This window comes from Rattus norvegicus, chromosome 1, assembly GCF_021556685.1.
Source record: "Rattus norvegicus strain SHRSP/BbbUtx chromosome 1, alternate assembly SHRSP_T2T, whole genome shotgun sequence".
NCBI classification, from domain to species: domain Eukaryota; kingdom Metazoa; phylum Chordata; class Mammalia; order Rodentia; family Muridae; genus Rattus; species Rattus norvegicus.
Genome location: NC_141534.1, coordinates 106,538,700 through 106,559,211, shown reverse-complemented (window position 1 = coordinate 106,559,211; position 20,512 = coordinate 106,538,700). Strand labels below are relative to the sequence as shown.

Here is a 20,512-nt window from a genome sequence, read left to right as displayed (position 1 = left end):
AGTGGTTCGGCCGCGGCGACCCCTCAGCGGCGCGTCCCCCGCCGCGGTCCCGCTCCGCTTCTCCCCGAAGCCGCGCGCCCGCGCCTGTCGGTCGGCGGACCCGCAGCTCCCCGTGAGGCCCACGGCCTCCTGCTCGCCATGGTCCGCCCGCGCCGTGCCCCGCACCGCTCCGGCGCCGGGGGCCCCCTCGGAGGTCGTGGCCGGCCACCGCGGCCCCTGGTCGTCCGCGCCGTGCGCTCACGCTCCTGGCCTGCTGGCCCTCGAGGCCCGCAGCCGCCGCGGATCCGGGCCCGTTCGGCCCCTCCCATGGTGAGTCCCACGGCCTGTTTCCAGAGCCTTCCACGCACGCCCCGCCCCGCTATCCCTCCCCTGGCGGGTGCCTTTGTCCGCGGCGCCCACGGGCCTCCCGCGGGAGGGCGCACCCCGGGGTCCGAGATCAGTCCTTGGTCGGCTCTGGGCGCTCCCCTTTGTTGCGCGGCGGGCTGGGCGGGGGGCGGGGTACGGAGGCGGGGCGGGTTCGAATTACTGCTGACTGCGCGGCCCGCTGCACACGCGCGCGGGGGGCGCCTGGGGTGCACGCTTGTTTTTCCAATTGCAAAGTTGGTCCTTGGCCTCCGGGTCTGGAAATTCGCGAGGCGGCCGGCGGAAGAGCCCGGCGCATACACGCGCGTCCAGCTGTTGCTCGCGGGGGCGTTGTCCCCCGGGCCAGATGGCAACTGTGGACAGTCCCTCTATTTGCATACCTGCCCGCCCCGCAGCGAGCCCAGACCTTAAGCCTTAAGGTAAAACTTAAGGTAAACATTCAGCGCAGTAGATTCGTGGGGCCGTCACCTTTTTGTCCACTCAATAAACGTGCGCGCACTTTCTAGAAACATTGAGGCTTTCTTGGGGCAACAAAACTGCCCATTGTGATGGTTGACTCGTGGCCACACCTGCGCATGCTTCACCAGCCTTAAGCTTTTCTCTGTCGTGGCTCTGTCCGCTTCAGACTTATGACGACGTTGCTCTCAGGAGCTGAGGTGGGTCTGCTTCTTGGATCACCTGAGGAACGCAGACACACCCCTCGCTGTAGCACAACCCAGGCTCGAAGTTTTCCTTTGGTGTTCGTAGTTGCTCCTCGGATCCTCAGATGTGTCCCTTTCCCACAAATGTGACTTGGCTTTGCCATGCCGTGCGCAGCAAATCAGGCATGCGTAGACACGAACTTAACTTCAGAGCGGTGCTTGTTCTTAGTGTGTTCCCTTGCTGTTGTGGGCACACAGGTGTTTGGGGTGCAGGCAAACACACGTCGTAAGCATCTTAATGGTTATCCCCCATCCCACACTTGAATAGTTTTGGACTTTGTTTAGGTTCCTAGGTGTGTTTGCCTGATTTTCACTTAGGCCCGACTGTGTGGTAGTGTACATGCTGACACATTTGGCCACTTGTAGTGTCTCAAGGCACACCCAGACCTGTGTGCCCATTTGCTGTAGTCCTGAGGACTTGGGTCTGCAGGATTATGTTCATCATGACGGGCCCTCAGCTGTGTTAACTGAAGACCTAGGCTGTTTTGCTACCTAAGTCACAGGGAGAGCACTTTCTGGTTTGTCATCATGCAGAGTATAAAGGCCTCATGAGCTTAGCAGTGAGCAGCAGAGGTGCTGGTGACTATGAGAAGGGTCTCCGGCCTGAAGGCACACATGGGTCTGTCTGGTTTAAGGACTGGCCCAGGAGCCTGGTTTTTTGGAAAGGTTTTGGCTGAAAAGAGTTCAGCTTGCACCCTGGGGGTGTGGGGAGAGGAGAGATGTGGCCATGCTGGGCACCATTGCTCAGCATTCATTCAGATCAAATGTTTTGGTATGGGGCTGACTCTGGGCTTCCTTAGAGCCCCCACTTTCCTCCGGGGTGCTCTTTGTATTTGGTTCCTGGCTTCTGCCACCTTGGAGTTCTCAGGGAAGGCCATCCTTTGTGTGAGGCTCCCCTTAGGGGTGACAGTGGCCTTAGGGTGGCTCTGAGTACTGGGGATGCTGGCCACAGCTTTCTGACAGATCGGTCCAAAGGTCAGGCTTTGAGCTCTGGACTGCTGGGGAAGGGGTCGGGACCTGAGGCTGGCCCCTCCAGGATGTGTGGGATGGTCTGTTCTTGGATGCCCTAAGACTTCTCCCCTCTGCTACAGGAAGGTGCTCGAGTCTTTGGGGCCCTGGGGCCGATCGGGCCCTCCTCTCCTGGGCTGACTCTTGGGGGACTCGCAGTGAATGAGCACCGGCTCAGCAACAAACTGCTGGCCTGGAGTGGCGTGCTGGAGTGGCAGGAGGTGAGCCCGGCTGTGCCCACCCAGATCCCTGAGCAGGTGGAGGGGACGGGTGGCCCAGGCACTTGGCTGAGCCCCCTGCCCCACCTCCTGCCCGCAGAAGCGTAGACCCTTCTCGGACTCCGCCGCAAAGCTGAAGCGCACCCTGCCCTGCCAGGCCTATGTGAACCAGGGCGAGAACCTGTGAGTGTGGGAGTGGGCAGAGCCTGGGGCGGCCTAGGATGCCGGGAATGGCTTCTGATGCACCCCCTACTGCAGGGAGACGGACCAGTGGCCCCAGAAGCTGATCATGCAGCTCATCCCACAACAGCTGCTGGTGAGATTAGTGGGGCTATGACCCCCAGACCCTGGCCCCACCCGTGTAACCCAAGCCCTGCCCCCAGAACCATACTTCTACCCCAGAACCTCCTCACACTTGCCTCACCCTGATCAGTGGCCCCGCTTGTCATCCACAGACCACACTGGGCCCCCTGTTCCGAAACTCTCAGCTGGCCCAGTTCCACTTCACCAACAGAGACTGTGACTCCCTCAAGGGCCTCTGCCGCATCATGGGCAATGGCTTCGTGAGTGGGAGTGGGGGGCAGTGGGGTGGGACCTCATTCTGCCCTATAATGGGAGTCTTCCCGTGCCTCCTGGGTGGTGCTATAATGCAGCAGGCGCATGAGCCTGTGGGTTGGCCAGGGTGCATGCTGCTCCTATCTCCTGCCTCTGACGTGGAGCCCAGCAGGTTTTGCTTCTCAAGGCCCAGTGTGTGGGGTGGTGGTGTCGTCTGGTGGCCAACCTCTACTGCTGTGGACCCAGTTTGAGGTCACTGGACTGCAGCAGGTGGCGGTACAGGGTGAGAGGAAGTCACCAGCCCATGCATGCCGAGGATTGGACTCCAGACTCAACCCCAGTTCTGCCTTAGGCTGCTCTACTCCTACTTGGCCACCTCCAAGGATTTGTCCCTTTTCTGGGCCCCACAGACTGGGGCATGGCGTGGCTGCAACCTTGTGCCAGCAGCAGCTCTTCTGGAGTAGTGTCCCAGAGCTGGGCCCAGGGTCTGGAGAATTAGTCCAAAGGCTGGCCAGCTAGGAATGGGTTCTTCTATGTCCTGGCACAGGACGGGACAGCCTACAGATACTGTCTTCCTGTTGAAGGACTGGCACCTTAGCTAGTGTTCCGTAGTCATGGCTACATAGCTGTCCCTATGCATGTGTCCTATAGATGGTGAAACTGGGATGCTAAGTGGCTTCCCTTGGGTGCCTGGCCTACCACCTGCTCTTTAAACATTTAAGGGTTTTGTGTTTTTTTTTTTTTTAATGGTGTGTGTATGTGTATCGTGTGTGCCTGGTGTTGCAGAGACCAGAAGAGGCCCTCAGAGATCCCATGGGACCGAATGCCATTGAGGTCCTGAAGTGCCCTGTGGGTGCTGGGAACCAGACCTTGGTCCAAACAAGAGCAGTCGGTCCTCACTCCTGAGCCTTTGCTCCAGCCCCCTGCACCCACTCTAAGCCAGCAGCAGGGCTGGGGTTGGTAGAGAAGGAGGGACACAGCCATACACGGCCAGTGCCTCACACTGGTCCCTGCCCTCTAAAGTCATCAGGTGCTTAGGTGGCAAAGAGTAGTTCACCTGCCCTGGGGAAAGCCTGGGTTGTGTTTTGGTGAGTCCGGGCCTCCCCAGGCAGGTAAGATGTTGAGTGTGGAGGGCCAGGCGCCTGACCTGCAGCCCTGTCCCCACAGGCGGGCTGCATGCTCTTCCCCCACATTTCTCCTTGCGAGGTGCGTGTGCTCATGCTCCTGTACTCGTCTAAGAAGAAGATCTTCATGGGCCTCATCCCCTACGACCAGAGTGGCTTCGTCAATGCCATACGGCAGGTCATCACCACCCGCAAGCAGGTGTGCCAGCTGGGGGTAGCCTGGTCCTGGTCCTGCACTGGTAGAGCAGCTACATCTGACCGGTGTGGAGTGTGACGTCAAGGCGGAGTCAGGAGCGCAGGAGAGCTGTGATGAGGCAGTCAGTGCCGTACCCAGAAGGGCTTGAGGGGAAGCATAGCTGTATAGGCTTCCAAGAGGCTCAACTAGAGGGTGAGGCCTAGTTGTAGAGTCCTCTGCAGTGCAGGAGTGGGGTGGCAGGTTTGGCAAGAGGCCCAAAGTCTCTGGAGGGTGACCATGCATCCTGGCATCTGACTGTCAAGTTGATGGCATCCTCAGAAGCCTGCTATTTGCTTAGGTAGCTATGGTCCTCTGTACCACCCAGGGGCTAAGACTTGCCTTGGGAGCACAGAGTGTTGGCAGTGAGGATGGGACCAGTTTTCTGCCTGCTGGGCTCTGAAATCATGGCTGCAGCCAGCTAATGGGGGAATGTGAGTTAGAATTGTTAACAGCATGGTGGTTTCCCAACCCACAGGCTGTGGGCCCTGGAGGGGTGCACTCTGGACCTGTTCAGATTGTCAACAACAAATTCTTGGCATGGAGTGGAGTCATGGAGTGGCAAGAGGTGAGCTGCGGGGGCTGAGTGGGCTGCTGGCCCTAAGCTGCCCTCCCCTGAAGTGCCCTCTCACTCTGCCCCAAAGCCCAGGCCTGAGCCCAACAGCCGGTCCAAGCGGTGGCTGCCATCCCACGTCTATGTGAACCAAGGAGAGATCCTGTGAGTGTGGGGTGCTGGGTGGGCACATTTGCAGTGCAGGCCTCTGAGGGAGGACTTCCCGCCTGATGCCTGCTGTCCTGTGTGGCAGGAGAACGGATCAGTGGCCTCGGAGGCTCTTCATGCAGCTCATTCCACAGCAGTTGCTGGTGAGGGTTCAGGGGATGCCAGGCTGGGGGTGGGTCGAAGACCCTGTGGTGGGCTGGTGCAGAGTGCAGCCTGGTTTTCACAGCAAGCTAGGCTTCCGTAAAGTAGCCCTTGGCCTTCCCACAGACCACCCTCGTGCCACTGTTCCGGAACTCACGCCTGGTACAGTTCCACTTCACTAAGGACATGGAGACTCTGAAGAGCCTGTGCCGGATCATGGACAATGGCTTCGTGAGTGGAGGGCAGCAGCCAAAGAGACAGACTAATGCAGCTGCTTGTGGAAGCTGTGGTGGGGCCTCTGCCTCTGCCACACTGATGCAGATAGGATTGCACCCCGTTATACACCAGGGCCCCCTAGGTGTCTGCATGTGCAGTCCCACCCAGTCCTCGTGCCGACTCTGGCCTCCACTGGAGGACTGAGGCAGCAGGCTTGGAGACGGTGTACCAGATAGGCCCCCCAGCTAGAGAGGGTCCTGCCCCAGTTGGACCACTAACCAACGCCTATGGTCCAGCTTGGCCCAGAATTCCCAGGGAACTTGGGAGGCCTGGAGCCCCCAAGATCCACATCTACCAGCTCTGGGGCTTCGGTTTCCCTGTAAGTAGCTAAACCCCGAGCTGGAACTAGTGAGGGACCTCAGGACCCTGGGGAGCCACAGTTATTGACAGTTAAACAGGGTCTGGTCTCCAGTGTAGAGGAGGAGGCTTGCCCAGGGTGGTGTCAGGCCTGGAGGCCTTAACTGGGGTGCCCTGGACCTCTGGGACCTGCCATTAAGAGGCCAGTAGTCTTGGGTTCAGCTGTTCCCCAAGGGGCTGGCTGGCTTATGGCTGAGGTCCTGACTGGGGCCTGCTATTAGGCGGGCTGCGTGCACTTCTCCTATAAGGCCTCGTGCGAGGTTCGCGTGCTCATGCTCCTGTACTCCTCGGAGAAGAAGATCTTCATTGGCCTCATCCCGCATGACCAGAGCAACTTTGTCAATGGTATCCGTCGTGTCATTGCCAACCAGCAGCAGGTCCTGCAGCGAAGCCTGGAGCAGGAGCAGCAGCAGCGAGGGGTGAGGCTGGCTCTACCATTCACACCTCACTGGGCCCTGCTCCTGGGTATCCATTTCTGAAACCTCCCTGGCTTCTTCCTCTGCAGATGGGTGGCTAGTGGACTCCTAGGCTGGGCAGGTCACAGTCCCAGACGAGGCCCCAGTGGAGACTGGTGAGCGGCACTTGTGTTTGTGGGAAGCAGCAGGGTGACCCTGGCCTTAGACCTGCTGCATGAGTCACTGCCTCCTGTTACCAATATCCCTGGCAAGGAATGGGTGCCAGGGCCACAGCTTAAGTACTGGGGGGGCAGGGGGCAGTTTCACTAGTAGAAGCCACCCCTCCTACTGCCTCCCAGGTCAGATGCTTCTGAGCAGGGGCTCCTGGGGACTGTACCTGCCCAGCAACCTGGAGGACAGCGTCCTGAGGTCTCCCAAGGATGGTCCTTGCCCCTGTATGTTTCCCTAATAAAGCCTTTTAACCCACATGCTATCCCTCCATGCTTGTTCTGTGCTCAGTGCAAGATGGTCGTACTTCCTGAAGTTAGTGTGGGTCCACCCCAGGCACAGATCTGCTAAGTCTTCATGTTTGGATGTGATGTCAGTAGACAGAAAAGCAGGCTCCTCAGGGTACAGGTACCCACACTACAGCCTTTCTTTTAATTGTTACAATCTCCTGTACCTGGTCAAACCTCCTCACATCCCGAGACCCCAGGCTCAGGCCCAGTTCTACACCTGGTTGATACTTATTGCCGACTGGTCAGTTAGGTCATGGTTCCCCCACCACAAAATGCCTGTGGCCGCTCAAGTTCCCGGGCCAGGTATGCTGGGTGCACAAGAGCCCACGTTTAAGCCTGAGCTCAATGTGGAACGCCATGACACCTGGTTTGCCTTCCATAACCCCAGCAAGATGGCTGAGCAGAGTAGCAGCAGTGTTTATTGAGGACTCAGCCCTCGGAAAACTGGCAGTATAGTCGCTGCAGCGCAGGGTCCAGATGCTCCTGTAACCGGAATGGGACCTGAAGGATCTCCAGGAAGCCTTCAGCCAGTGTGGGCGGCTCAAACTGCTTCCTGTAGGATGGGGGTGGGGGGGGGTGAGGCTCTGTACCCCATCTCCCCACCCCCGCCAGGACCCCGGAACCCCCAAACCTGTAGCTAAACATGACCATGTCTGATACCGGCGCATGTGAAGGGTCGGTCATCTCACGGAACTGCAAAATGACACAAAGGTCAGAGGGCGCAGGGCTTAGATGAGGGGTGGGATGGGGCCTGGAGAGTGGCTCACCCTGTTGTTGTGGCGTGCCTGCTCTATTGTGGCACAGAAGCTGAAGCAGCGGCAGGGCACACCAGCATCTTTGGCACACTGGATGTACCTGTGGAGGCAAAACTGCTGTCACTCCCGCTCGTACACTCAGTGTTCCCTTTGCCCACCATGAGTTCAGTACCTAGCCCGACTTTGGATGTCTGGGTTGGTGTTATCAATCACGACTTGCTTCCCCTGCCTCAGTGCGGCCTGGCATGAGTTCACACAGCGCTGCCATGAGCCCAGCGTGTCCTGTGGGAGCCAGGGCAGGTAACCAATCAGTCTGGGGAGCCTCCATCCTTGGAACAGGGTGGCAGGGAGGGTCAAATGCAGCCCCACTCACTCTGTTCACATGGACATATCCAGCCGATACCAGGTGCTTCTGGATGAAAGTGGACTTGCCGGCTGTGGGGGCAGTGTAGCCAATCAGCTAGTGCCTAGGACCCAAAGGAGTGCCAGGGGAGCCAGAGGTCAGGCTGCAGCATCTCACCCCCAGGGAATCCTACTGCGACCACCACCTCTGGGTTGGGGCTCAGGAGGAAACTGGACTCTGGGAGGTAGAGGGGTCCAGCACTGGAGATGGTCCTCTGGCAGGAGAAAAAAAAAGGGGGGGGGGTGTGAGCCCAGGGAACCAAAAAGGGCCTCTCACCCTCTTCCCTTTTGGGCCTCACCGGGTCAAAAGCTGGAAGCTCAAAGCGGGCTGCTGGCCATTTGAGGAAGAACTCTTCAGGAGTGGCAAAGGGTAGGCCAACATTGAGGGCGAACTGGGGAGAAAACAGAGGGCAGGTGGGTTCAGAGGTGCAGTGAGGGTGGGTGTCATGTGGGCAGGGCAGGGGACAGACACCAGGCTTACCAGGCGGTCTGCACAGGAGAAATCCTTTTTCTTCTTCCCTGGGGCCCAGTTGGCTGGGCGCCCTGCTGCATCTGTAAGGGGAGGGCAACCCTGTCCAACACTGAGCTCTGAGAGATTCCTAAACTCCCAGAAGCCTGTGCCTCTTACCTCCCACGAAGACACTGTCCCCGATGGAGATGGGGATGCCCTCGTTGCCCTGCAAAGAGAGGCAGTGAGAAGTCCCACCATATGGGACAGCAGAAAGGCTGGCTGGACCACACACAAGGGCATTGCTGCTCAGCGTCTTGCCTGGTCCCCAGTGGCCTCCAGAAGGCACACATCCTGTAGCTGCCTAGACTCTTCCAACTCGTGGCCCTACCTAATTCAGGCCTTCCTGGATCTGTATGCTCTTAACTATGGGCCACTTCCTTCTCAGCTCGTTTCCCATGTCCCCGCTACCTACCAGGCTCGCCCTGTTAGCCCTGAGCATCTCTGTTTACCTAACACTGCCTCAGACCTCTCAGAGGCTGGCCCTAGTTACCCCATGCCCCCAGCACCTCTAGGCATTTCCAGTGGCCATGCAGTGAGGGGAGGGCGCTCACCTTCTCCTGCAGATGGTCCCACATGCCACTCACTGGCTTTCGGTTTAGACCTGCATGCGTTGCCACCAGCACCTGTGGAGGTGGCCAGGCCACAGTGTCCTTAGTGGAATCTCTGAGGATAGTTCCTGTCAGTATGATCCCACCCAAGGGCCTCCATACCATACATTGGCACATTCTCTCTGGGCCCCTGTCCCAAATAGTCCCTAAGTGTCCCTTCTGGACATACCTGAAATGGGACCCCTAGTTTCTCCAATACAGCTTCCACCTTGGCCTTGAACACCTCTGCTGGCAGCTTGCCTCTCCCGATGCCCATTTGGTTGGTGAGAATTACCAGCTGGGAACAGACAGGGACAGACTCGAGCGCTACCAACACAGCTCAGTCTGAACCCTACACACATACATGCATGTGTCCATGTACACATGAACACAGGTTCCCACCTCTTTTCTTTTTTTTTCTTTTTTTCGGAGCTGGGGACCGAACTCAGGTCCTTGCGCTTGCTAGACAAGCGCTCTACCACTGAGCTAAATCCCCAACCCCCAGGTTCCCACCTCTTGTGGCTGTTGGCTTCCAACACCTATCCATGCACACAACCGCATACCTTGTAGCCCTCAGCAGCCAGCTCCTGGAGCTTCTTTGGAATCTCTGGGTACAGAATCCTAAGGTTGATGGGAAGTAGCAGGTGACTTGTAATCTAAAGGACTCTGGGCTCTCATCCCAGCCTCTTCCCATGTCCCACCTCACCTCCAGTCACTAGGGCTAGTGGGGAAGACCTTTCCAGAGCGGGTGGTGATGAGGGTCCCATCTAGGTCAAAGGCAGCCACCTGGTATCACCAACAACAGGGACAGCAATACTGTCATCGCTGACCTTTGCTACAGGCTTGTTGACACCATCCTTTTCTTCTTCAACAGTGTTTCTCTGTGTAGCCTTGGCTGTCTTAGAACTCACTCTACAGACCAGACTGGCTTTGAACTCAGAGATCTGCCTGCCTCTGACTCCCAGGTGCTGGGATTAAAGGTGTGCACCACCACCACCTAGTGACACAGCCTTTTATCTTTTCCTTTTTTTTTTTTTTTCTTTTTTTTTTTTTTCCGGAGCTGGGGACCGAACCCAGGGCCTTGCTTTCTAGGTAAGCGCTTTACCACTGAGCTAAATCCCCAGCCCCGACACAGCCTTTTAATATCAGTATCACCCTTCCGTGTCCTCTGTCCTCCACTTCCAGTTTTTAGTAGGGACCAGTGTCTCCCCAACCCTTTCTCTTAGAGCATCTCCTTGGAGGATTAACAGCCCAGAAAGAGCAAAGGGCTTTGTTGGAAGAGTTGGAGAGATGACTCAGTGGTTAAGAGCACATGTCAGATGGCTCATAACTGCCTGTAACTACAGCTCCAGGGCACACAACACTCCCTGGCCTCTGCAGCCACCTGCATACATACAGTACACCCAAAATCATGCAGGCTCATATAATTTTTTTTTCTTTTTCTTTTTTTCGGAGCCGGGGACCGAACCCAGGGCCTTGCGTTTGCTAGGCAAGCGCTCTACCACTGAGCTAAATTCCCCAACCCCTCATATAATTTTTAAAAAAGAGAACTTCACTGTTGGTCGAGTGCCCACAGGGAACTAGACCACACATTTTCTGTGTCCTAATTTCAGAGCGACCCATTAAAAACATCCAAGAAAGGTCATCACTGATTACAGGGCCTGATCTGTACCCTGTACCTCAGTGGTGGCAGCCACCACTAGCATCCTAGCCATCTGCACAAAACAGTTGAGGCTCAGAGACTTTGATAGACTAGCACAGAGTTAGTTGCACAGGAAACTTTGAATTAAATGGCTAGACTGTGGTGGTGGCCTCACCTTGCCCCGGGGCTTCACTCCAGACGCTGTGAACACCAGTAACTGCTTAAAGCTCTCCCAGCCAGGGGAGGATTTCCGCATTCGCTTTTTCTGAGGCTCAGTATCCTTTCCCTCCTCTGGATCCACAGGATTGCCTGGTGGAGTGTCTGGCGGGGATCCTGGTGTGCTGATCTCTTCCCAGCGCAGGGTCAGGGGATATAGGCCATTAACCAGATAAAGGACATCCCCCACGCTTAGAGAGCCAGACACCCCTGGCTTCAACTCCTGGACCCCAACAGTTGATGGGTTAACACCCAGCTGCGGACAGAGGAGGAGCTAGGGTTGGCACCACCCCCTCATGGAACACCTGCCTCCCCAAGTCCAACACCTTATCTCCCAATCAGATCTTTAATCTTCCCACCTAGTCACTTCGTGTGGCCAGTCAGAACTTTGGCTCTAGTCTGGCACGGTGGAAAAGGGGAAAGTTGTGATCTACCCGGCCCCTCTCCCAAGTCCTCGCTACCCGCTGCTGAGACGCTGGTACCTGTTTCACTGCCACTGTCCGGGTTTCAGGGTCTGCAATCAGCTCCACTGAGGGTAAGGGGGTGGAGTCAAGGTTTACAACACGTACGGGGGCTTGGCCAACTACAGTCTACTATTTGGAAAGAGGCACTTTCCTTCCTCTATCCCCCAACACAGGTTGCCCAGGATAGCCTTAAACTCGCTACATACTAGCGGCTGGGCTTGAACTGATTCTCAAGCCTCTACCACCCAACTGTCTGGATGACAGGTGTGTGTCACCCCCGGCCCGAGGCAGTTTATTCAATAAGACCATGTTCTTCGGAGTCCCTAGGATTGCCAGAGACTCGGACTTGCCCAGAACAGATTTTTCTTTTTTTAATCTGTAGGGTTGGCTTGTTCCATGAGATACATTGGGTAGACCGAGGTCTTGGACATGGCCCGATGCATCACGGCCTGATGTATCCTGCTCAGCGACCTTCTCTCTCTTGTATCCTCTTCCCTCCCGGTGACAATCCCAGATCTGCTTTGTCCCTCCCGTTATGCCTCGTATTGCTCCTGGTTAGGCATAAGTTCCCCAGCTTCCAATCCCACTCACTGCCTCAGTTCCACTCCCGTGCCCACCTTGGTTTCGGGAGCACTTCCGGTCCATCACTTGGGTAAGGGGTCCCCGACCGAGAACCAGGGCTTGGCCATCCGACGGCAGGAATATAGGGGGTGGCCCACCGGTGGGGCTCTGGAGCCACAGGCGGCCCCTGGATCCAAGCTCTGACATCCTTGGATGCTGTGAAGGGGAACGGACTCACTGTGGAGCTCGCTCCGCAGCCAGCAACCGACCCGCCACCGGAAGTCCTGATTTCCCAATAGAGTCACACCGGAAATCCCGCCCTTTGCCTATGGGCGGGTTCGACGTTTCCTAGGCTACCACAATGGTTGCAATGCGTATGAGCATTGCATAGTTAAGAGTATCTTCTGAATTCATTCTAAAGCTCATCCACGCTGTGGGAAAGACTCCGAAAATTTGGCTCCTCCCACAGCGCATGCGCAGTCCCGACTCGCTTGCGGCGCTGTGAGGTTGTGCGGATAGGGGTAACTCGGATCCATAGGCGCTTAATCCCTACGCTAGAGTTACTCGGTTTTGGTTTTTTCTCCCTTGTATGTTTGTTTGTTTTAGTGAGACAGGGTCTCAAGATATAGCCGTGTTAAAATTCCTTCCTGGACATGGTGGCACTTGAGTTTAATATTAATAGTAGTACTCGGGAGGCAGAGACAGGCAGATTTCTGTTGTGTTCGAGTCCAGTCTGGTCTACATAGTGAGATTCTGACCTCACCGCAAAAATAAATAGGTAGATAAATAAATAGATAAATGAATAGATAGATAAATGAGTTACATTCCAGGGAGGACCTAAAAAATGTCTACCCTTCTCCAAAAGTCTGAAGGATAACCCGAAATGATTCCACCACAGATCATTCTGGGAAACCCGAATATATTGCCGCAAAAATAAATAGGTAGATAAATAAATAGATAAATGAATAGATAGATAAATGAGTTACATTCCAGGGAGGACCTAAAAAATGTCTACCCTTCTCCAAAAGTCTGAAGGATAACCCGAAATGATTCCACCACAGATCATTCTGGGAAACCCGAATATATTGGGGCTTACAGAGCATAGGTGGTGGTGGTCGTGTTGCTGCCCACAAAAAACTACACTGGGCCGTCATTACCTAGCAGAAATGAAGCCCTTTTTCATACTGCACAGACAGAGCTACACTTCTTCCTCACCAGTATCCTCTAGCCCCTCCCCAGACTACAGGCAATTAGGGCAGAATTGCATCTAGTTGCTTGCCAGTAAGGCTGGGCACTAAGGTCAGGGTCCCATGACCTTGCTTCCTCCTCCTAGGAGCGAAATCTGTCAACAAGCCCAGCTACAGTTATCTTTCTAGCTCAGACAAGTTTTTTGGCTTGTACATTAATCCACCATAACACCCTAGCTGGGCTCAAACTTACAGAGACCTGCCTGCCTCGCAAATACTGGTATTAAAATAGAATGCTCCAAGGGTTGGGGATTTAGTTCAACGGTAGAGCGCTTGCCTAGCAAGTGCAAGGCCCTGGGTTCGGTCCCCAGTTCCGAAAAAAAGAAAAAAAAAAAAATAGAATGCTCCAGCCAGGTGGTTGGCGGCACATGCCTTTAATTCTAACACTGGGGAAGCAGAGGCAGAGGCAGGCCGATCTGTGAGTTTGGTGACAGCTTGGACTACAAAGCTACACAAAGAAACCCTATCTTGAACAAGTCTCTAAAACCCGAAAGAAAGGAGTCTAGATTAATTGACATTAGCTCCTGTGCCTCCTACACCCACCTCCCTGCTGATGGAATGGCAAATGTGTGCTTTCATCGCCATTCCTCTGCAGCAGCGCAAAGAAACCAGCATTTGTCCTTAGTATTCGAAGTGCATGGCACCACTATGATGCCAGTCACAGCAATAAAGTGGAGGAAATCGCCCCTATACCTGGCACAAATACGCTAAAGCTGGGTATGACGGGGCAGAGGGGAAATTCCAGCACTAAGACCGAAGAGACAGCCCAAAAGGCAAAATAACAAAAGGGAGGCGATCTATATTACTAGTTTGAAGATGACAGTCCTCTGTGCCCCTTCCTCAGCTTTGGATGTTGAAAGATGGAGATTGCCTGATCCAGCTTTCTACCTCTCCCTAAGACTGGGTCTCGTACCCTTAACTTCATTTCCGTGATGGCTTCATAGCATCACACCTACACACAACACGCACTCACCAGTCAGAGGTAAAACTTTAATCTCAGAGCGCCCTTCCCGATCCCCATCCCACTCTCCCGCACCCAAGTCCAGGGCCAGAAAATGAGGCCCCCTGGCCCCCCCACCTTGGGTGGGAGAGGGCCTTTTAAGGCACCTGTTAGGGTCGGGGGACAGGAAGCTGGTACTGTCCTGGGTACAGGACAAGTTTTGATGGACAGGCTGTCGTGCGGTGAAACCTATAGGGGCGTTAGACGCAGAGGAGGACTGGACTGTCCCCTAGGGGACCGGATGTCAGGACTCAGGCAAAGGAAAAAAGAAAAAAACAAAAACAAAAACAAAAAAAAGATTCATTAACAGCCCTAGTAGTGTAAGAAATATAAGGCCTCCGGCCAATTCTGGGTTAGGGAGGGCTTGGCCACACTCCCAGGAGGCCGGGACCAATCGGACAAGGGAACTCTGGAACGGAAGCTGGCAACTCTTCGGACACTGGCTGAGCAGAGCCAGCTCCCGCAGCTGGGCTCCGCCCTGGGGCCGCGAGTCAAGGCTGTGCGGGCAAAGCTTCTGTTGCTAGGCAAGAAACGGAGTTGACCCTCTGAGAGTTTAGAACTAGCCCCGCCCAATCGGAGCGAGCCAATCCCGTAAAGAATTGTTCTGTTGCTGGGCAGAGCAGACAGTGGCCTCGCGTGTGCCGAGGCATTCTGCACGCTTAATATTTTCGCTTCAGCTTCTGAAAGTCGCTGGTATTGAGCCGCGGCCGCGGAAGGTCCCCGAAGACCTGATTGTCCTCAGCCTCCCGCAGCACTAGCGCGCGCATGCTAGCCGCTATTCGGTCTAGGTCGGGCGAGGAGGGCTGTGGAAGAAGGAAACCGTCAGTGTGCAGGGGCCGCCTCCTAGAAGCCCTCCGTTCAGGACCATCCTGCAGGTTGTGAACCTACGGGTTCCGCACCCCACCTCCTTCTTTCTTCAAGACTCTAGCACTGCTAAAAAGCAGGGGCCCAGTGCAAGGTCCCTGGTCCGGCCACGCTCTTGCCAAGACAGCAGGCATCCCACCTGAATCTAGCAGGGCGCCAATGGAGAGTGACTATGAAAGGCGCTGGCCGGGTTGGGGATTTAGCTCAGTGGTAGAGCGCTTGCCTAGGAAGCGCAAGGCCCTGGGTTCAGTCCCCAGCTCCGGGGTGGGGGGGGGGAGAGGGGGGAGAGGGGGGAGAGGGGGGAGAGGGGGGAGAGGGGGGAGGCGCTGGCGCGGGGTGTGCATGTCACGTGATCACCCAATGCCTCGTTTTCCCCCTCTGCATCAGGGAGTTTTCTGTGAAGGGGAACCTGGTCTGGCCAGTAAGGCCCAAGAACACCATACATGGGATAGTATTGGAGAAATGAATCCTGGGAGATAATTTGACCCAGAGGTTCAGTTTCCCTGACTCCCTCCCAAACGATTTTAGACAGATGAGGGGCCTTTCTCTTAAACTGCAGTGGGACTCCCCACAGCAGACCACTCTGGGCCATCACACTTGTCTTGTTCCCTTCTCACCGGGCCATTCTCCTCATCTGACGATCGGGCTTCTGTCCTCTTCTCCTTGAAGGCCCACACTGGCACCGACACGGGCAGAGACTTGGCATACTGCTGGGTAGGCAGGGCTGTAGCCGGGAGTTTGGGGTAGGCTGGGGGACCGGCGGGTGTCTCCTCACTCAGGCTGCCGTCTATGATACAGGGAAGCTTCAGCTTCTGTCCCCCTACCCTCTGCCTGGCCTCCTAGAGCTTGGATAACCCAGCATCCTCACCATCTGTGCTTTCCGGGTCTGACTCGCAGAAGGGGGGAAGGTCCTGGAGGGTGGCATCCTCATCCATCATGAAGAGACCTGTGGGTGGGACAGGCCCTGCAATTGGTCCCTGTACCTCGACACTCTCTCATCTGCCTCTCTGGTCGCTTAGGCTCCCTCTACTACGAGGTACTACTAGATTCAACATGGTGCTTGGGACATGGCCCAAAAATAGCTCCAAAATAAAGATGGTCTGGTGGGGACAAATGAAAGACCCTAATACCATGTCACTTGCCCGAAGTTTTGAAGATCTGATACCAGCACACCTGGCTCCTGAGCCCATACCCTTCATGACGGGCAGGCTTCTTTGGGAAGGACGAGGTTGCCAGCCATAGGCAATGATGGCAAATGAGTAATTTCTATTCGTCCCTAAAAGTCCTGTGGTTACGAACTGTAACTGTAACTTTTCTCTGAGAAGCAGCCAACTTCCTTACTCTCTCCAAACAGCAGTCTCTAGATCCAGGTGCCCAAAGAAGGAGTGCATGGGACATGGAAAATGCTGTCTCTAGCCTCACATGCTATGTAAGGTGTACTTGTAACCACCTCTGGCTCTGGCCTCCTTAGCTGTAGCAATGTCCCACTCTTGGGAAACTTCTCCACCTCCCTTGGATGGGGTGACAGCCCCTAGCCCTAGCCAGAAACACTAGCACGTCTCACCAGTTCCTTGGCCAGACAAGAAGCCCTCAAGGAAATCTCTGAACTCTAGTGTGCTATGTTTGCTCAACATACTGTGTTATTACTCCCACCAAGTGGTTGGACCTTGAGGCTGGGCAGGAACGCTCTCCTAACGATCCACAGAACACCCTGGATAAGCGTCCAGTTAACCAGCAACCCCACTCCAGTGCCAGCCCTATTAGCTCACCTCCATTATCGCTACCGCCCAGCCGCTCTCCAGATGTCTCTGTTTCAGTGGGCTCGTCTTCATCTTCCTCATCTTCCTCCCTGGCCAAGGCTGGCCGAGGTGGTGAGCTAGGAGCGGGGCTGGGTGGCTGTGGTGCTGGTGGGGGACCAGGAGGTCGGGTGGCAGTGGCAGCCCTGTGTGCCTGGGCGATGTCGTGGAGGCAGCGGCGGGCGGCCTCTGCCAGGGCTCCTCGGCCATGGGCAGCATAGGCACAGGGCCCTGGGCGGGGCGGCGGCGGCGGTGCTGCTGTCAGTAACACCAACTCCGTGCCAGTGCGGGCCCGAAAGCGCTCGGCGGCACCCACAACGGCTTCCCACAGTTCCTCTGGCCGCCCAGACGCCATCCGAGCCCTGTGGGCCAGAGCAGGACAGAGGGGCTGAGGATACTGCTACCAACTCTGAAGGTCAACTACTGCAATGCGACTTCCCGCCATGGCATGCAACTGTCCCAGCTGAGCTTCCCCCAATTCCCAAACCTGTTTTTCCGGGGAAGGCCCAGCCCTAGCTTTCTTCTTGGCCCCATCCCGTTCCACAGGGGAGCTACCCCAAAGTCTTGGAGTCACCATCTCTTTTGGCCATGAACATTGGAGTCAAGTTGGTTGGTAGTTATTTAGTTTGGGTTCTTTATACTTTTGGAGACAGGATCAAGTACTCAAGTTGGCCCCAAACTTGTGTATAAAGGTAACTCCGGAGTCCTGATTCTCATGCATCCAATTCCTGAGGGCTCGGGTTACATATGCACACTACCACGCCTAGTTTATGTAGTGCTGGGGACCAAACCCAAGACTTGGTGAGTACCTGCAAGCACCAACTGGGCTGTGTAGGTTAAGACAGGGGTGATATAGCCTTAGCAACCAACCTTCCTCCACTACCCCAGTACCTGGAATTGGAGACGTGAAGCACCACACACCCCATGTAACGTAAGTCTTACACAGAAGACTTACATGAGTTTCATGTGCACCCCTCCCATGGTGTGCAGGATGTTAATACACATGAAACCAGGTATGGTGGCACACACCTGAAATCATGGTACTTAACAGACTAAAGCAAGAGTGTTATGGCTTTGAAGTCAGCCTGGGATACAAAGACCCAGACGTGCATGGCTTCTGTATCAGCAGCCTGGCCAGTGCTATCCCTTCCTCTTTCACTTGGTCCAGCAGGTCCTCTCCCACTGCAGTGAACTCTGCCCTTAGAGTGACCAAGACCAGGTGGAGTCCACACACCCAGCTCACTGGTTCTCAGGTCACTGCTAACTTTCCAGGTAACAGGAGAGGGGGATGCCACCTCCGCTGGGTCTCCCTGGGGCCAATCCTTTAGGAGAGAGATTAGCTCTGGATCGAAGGTGGGCACAGGAGGAGCCACAGCATGAGCTTCTACACCACCTCAGCAGGGCTCTGTGGTGCTTACAGAGTTGGTGACAGCTATTCTGTTGTCTGTCTCCCCATCAGACAGAACTGCAGCACAAGGCTCTGGGTCCCCATGACTGACCCAGCCTTTAGTGTGACCTTGGACTACTCACTGGCTCTCTACCTGTCTTCCCCATTAATCGGTGTGGGGACCACAGCTTCTAGGCAGCTGAGGGCTCTGAGAGGTAGTGAGCACCTCATCACCGGAGGGACTCAAGCCCACTGGGACCGTAGTGAAGAGAAACCGCAGTTTGCAAGCTCTTGTCACTCACGCCTGGAAGAGTCCGTCTGCTCACGGATTCCACACTGGTCCCCTTCACTGCCTCACCGAAGTGGAAACTACTTACATGCTGGACCAGAAGATGATCGCTGTTCCTAAGCAACCCCTCACTTCCTACATAAATCAGCTTCATCTCTGAACCCAGGAAGATGGGATCATGACTGTGACACTGGCAGAATTGACCACGGAGAAAGGCAGTCTTTGTCTAGAGCCTTCTGCCAATCCTGAGCTCCACCCTGCCTACTCAATAGACTATCCTGCCCATCCCATCTTTTCACTGTGGGGGAGAGAGCTGCGGTGGTTTGATACTGTCTGCTAGGCCTCAAAGTCCTACCCACAGCTTTAAAAGGCGCCCAGTGACTCCTACACACACCTTCCACCTTTCCTAGCTAATGGAGGAGGAGGCTGGAAATTTAGGGTTATGGCTAAGGGCAAGAAGGTGACTTGTCCAAGATGACACAGCTTCAGTTCTCACTTCCCTGAGAATATGTGAGGGCAAAGAATGGCAAGACCTAGCTCCTTGCATTAGCTCTCCTGGGTAGCCACAACAGCAGTGTGTTACCGGGTGAGTGGCTTGTGAAGTAGGCTAAAAGGAGGGCAACTTACTCAAACCTCTTAGGCCTGTGGCCTCCTACGAGGTGAGACTCAGGGGCAAACCAGAAAAGGGGAGCTGTCCAGCGGGGAGGTGCAGGCCTCCCAGGACAGGTGTGGAGGGAGATGGAAAAGAAAACGGCTGCAGTACGGGACACGGAGCGGGATGTCCAAGAAAGATCCTACCACCGAAGTAAGGCCGCCGACCGGGGCTACACCACGCCCGCAGCCCAGAGAGGCCCCTTCTCTAGGAAGAAAACAGGAAATCCCGCCCCCAGTGGGGATCAGGACCGGAAGTCCCGCCCGGGGCGCCCCTCACCCATCCGCGACCCCCAACACACACAGCCATATGGACATGGTTCACCGCCAGTGTGAGGGTTCCAGCCCGTCTGCACCCCCGGAGTGAAGCTCGTCTATGATTCGTCGCGAGTCAGACACATGGGGTTGAGCGTTAGCCATTTCAGCAGTCAGCCAAGGGTCGCAGGACGGTCACTGCCCCCTGACTTATGCAGATTGTACCCTTCCCATGGCGGCTCGCCCTCCCACTGCCCCTCAACCTTAGGAAGGCCAGACCCTTCCCAAACCCCAGCTCACAACGCCGCCTCCACTCACGTGCCCGTAGCCAGCATGGCCGGACAGGCGCCGTCGCCGCCCTCAAAAGGCATGGCGGCTTCTTGCGTCACTTCCGTGTGGTTGCCCCTCCTCCATTGTGTACACTCCGCCTCCCTTATGCTGGGCCTCAAATCAAAATAGCAACCAGAAGCTACGTCGGCAGGCGGTGAGCAATAGCAACAGCAAGAGTGCCCATGGATGGAAAATATGCTACTATTTCGAATTGCCTGCAACAAATATGACTGCATGCCTATGCTCACACAAGCAAAGGCAAGCGGTTTGACGTCCCTCGCCCGTAATAAACTTCTAACACAGAAGTGGAGGAAAAACTGCTCCCGTCGCGACGTGGCAGTCAGTATGGCTTCATATGCCTATAAAGCATATGGACTCTTCCTTCTGTCCAAACTATACCTCCTGCTCCAGGCCCTCGCTCGACCCCTTTAGCACAAAGCTGGCAAAGATGCAATATGGCAACATTTCTTGCTTCGGTTTGCCCAATTTCAAAATGGTGGTGTAGCCTTCTTTCCATGGTGACTCAGGAATTTGGGACGGGTTCGTTTCCAGGAACACTGACGGCTTCACCCTTTATCCCGACCCCCTTAGCGCCTCTGGTGCTATACACCTTCTCTCACCTTTTCCTTTCTCCGTTTCGCTTTTCCAACACCTCGCCGTCGTGCCCCGCAAAGAGATGATAGTGCCCCGCATTAACATGGCTCCCAACAAGCCTCTATGGTTTGTCCTCGAGGAAAACGGCATAGTATTGGCTTCGGTGCCAGTATAAAATATGGAGAGGGCCAAGGAGGCGTTCCCGAGGGATCACGAGTTGGGTTGAGAACATGGGTCCGCCTACTTGTTTACTTCGTGTCGAGAGTGGCGTACTGCGCCTGCGCTGTCCCGCTGACCCTTGCCAACTTTGTGGTCTACACCACGTGACCTAAATCTTAGGGTTTCAATTACC

At 55.5% G+C, this 20,512-nt stretch overlaps 3 protein-coding genes across 14 annotated transcripts; 1 reads left to right on the top strand and 2 right to left on the bottom strand.

Annotated features, from left to right (window-relative positions):
- Ptov1 (PTOV1, extended AT-hook containing adaptor protein) lies at nucleotides 1–6,579 on the top strand. Of its 2 annotated transcripts, XM_087654808.1 has the most exons (13): nucleotides 1–309; nucleotides 2,156–2,293; nucleotides 2,391–2,473; nucleotides 2,549–2,606; nucleotides 2,746–2,853; nucleotides 4,013–4,168; nucleotides 4,680–4,769; nucleotides 4,846–4,919; nucleotides 5,008–5,065; nucleotides 5,190–5,294; nucleotides 5,918–6,115; nucleotides 6,202–6,267; nucleotides 6,451–6,579. In XM_087654808.1, the coding sequence occupies exons 1-12, from the start codon at nucleotides 139–141 to the stop codon at nucleotides 6,211–6,213; spliced, it is 1,251 nt and encodes a 416-aa protein (XP_087510934.1). In that variant the 5' UTR covers nucleotides 1–138; the 3' UTR covers nucleotides 6,214–6,267; nucleotides 6,451–6,579. The 2 variants fall into 2 exon arrangements, with proteins under 2 accessions (XP_087510934.1, NP_001008305.1); NM_001008304.1 differs by having other exon boundaries at nucleotides 31–309; nucleotides 6,202–6,577.
- Nucleotides 6,580–7,006: 427 nt separating this feature from the next.
- Pnkp (polynucleotide kinase 3'-phosphatase) lies at nucleotides 7,007–12,033 on the bottom strand. Of its 4 annotated transcripts, NM_001004259.1 has the most exons (16): nucleotides 11,804–12,019; nucleotides 11,205–11,251; nucleotides 10,682–10,978; nucleotides 9,571–9,650; nucleotides 9,428–9,485; nucleotides 9,055–9,162; nucleotides 8,829–8,900; nucleotides 8,395–8,443; nucleotides 8,248–8,318; nucleotides 8,066–8,158; nucleotides 7,885–7,981; nucleotides 7,738–7,799; nucleotides 7,537–7,646; nucleotides 7,377–7,464; nucleotides 7,241–7,302; nucleotides 7,007–7,162 (listed from the first exon to the last, which is right to left on the bottom strand). In NM_001004259.1, the coding sequence occupies exons 1-16, from the start codon at nucleotides 11,952–11,954 to the stop codon at nucleotides 7,039–7,041; spliced, it is 1,569 nt and encodes a 522-aa protein (NP_001004259.1). In that variant the 5' UTR covers nucleotides 11,955–12,019; the 3' UTR covers nucleotides 7,007–7,038. The 4 variants fall into 4 exon arrangements, with proteins under 4 accessions (NP_001004259.1, XP_087411878.1, XP_087411872.1 ...); XM_087555752.1 differs by lacking the exon at nucleotides 9,571–9,650 and having other exon boundaries at nucleotides 11,804–12,033; XM_087555746.1 differs by lacking the exon at nucleotides 11,205–11,251 and having other exon boundaries at nucleotides 11,804–12,033.
- A 1,930-nt stretch (nucleotides 12,034–13,963) lies between these two features.
- Akt1s1 (AKT1 substrate 1) lies at nucleotides 13,964–20,308 on the bottom strand. Of its 8 annotated transcripts, none has more exons than NM_001106259.3 (5): nucleotides 20,187–20,297; nucleotides 16,628–17,016; nucleotides 15,727–15,804; nucleotides 15,476–15,645; nucleotides 13,964–14,797 (listed from the first exon to the last, which is right to left on the bottom strand). In NM_001106259.3, the coding sequence occupies exons 2-5, from the start codon at nucleotides 17,007–17,009 to the stop codon at nucleotides 14,654–14,656; spliced, it is 774 nt and encodes a 257-aa protein (NP_001099729.2). In that variant the 5' UTR covers nucleotides 17,010–17,016; nucleotides 20,187–20,297; the 3' UTR covers nucleotides 13,964–14,653. The 8 variants fall into 8 exon arrangements, with proteins under 8 accessions (NP_001099729.2, XP_087510875.1, XP_087510880.1 ...); XM_087654749.1 differs by lacking the exon at nucleotides 20,187–20,297 and adding an exon at nucleotides 19,555–19,618 and having other exon boundaries at nucleotides 13,971–14,797; XM_087654754.1 differs by lacking the exon at nucleotides 20,187–20,297 and adding an exon at nucleotides 19,262–19,571 and having other exon boundaries at nucleotides 13,971–14,797.
- Between the last annotated feature and the right edge of the window lie 204 nt (nucleotides 20,309–20,512).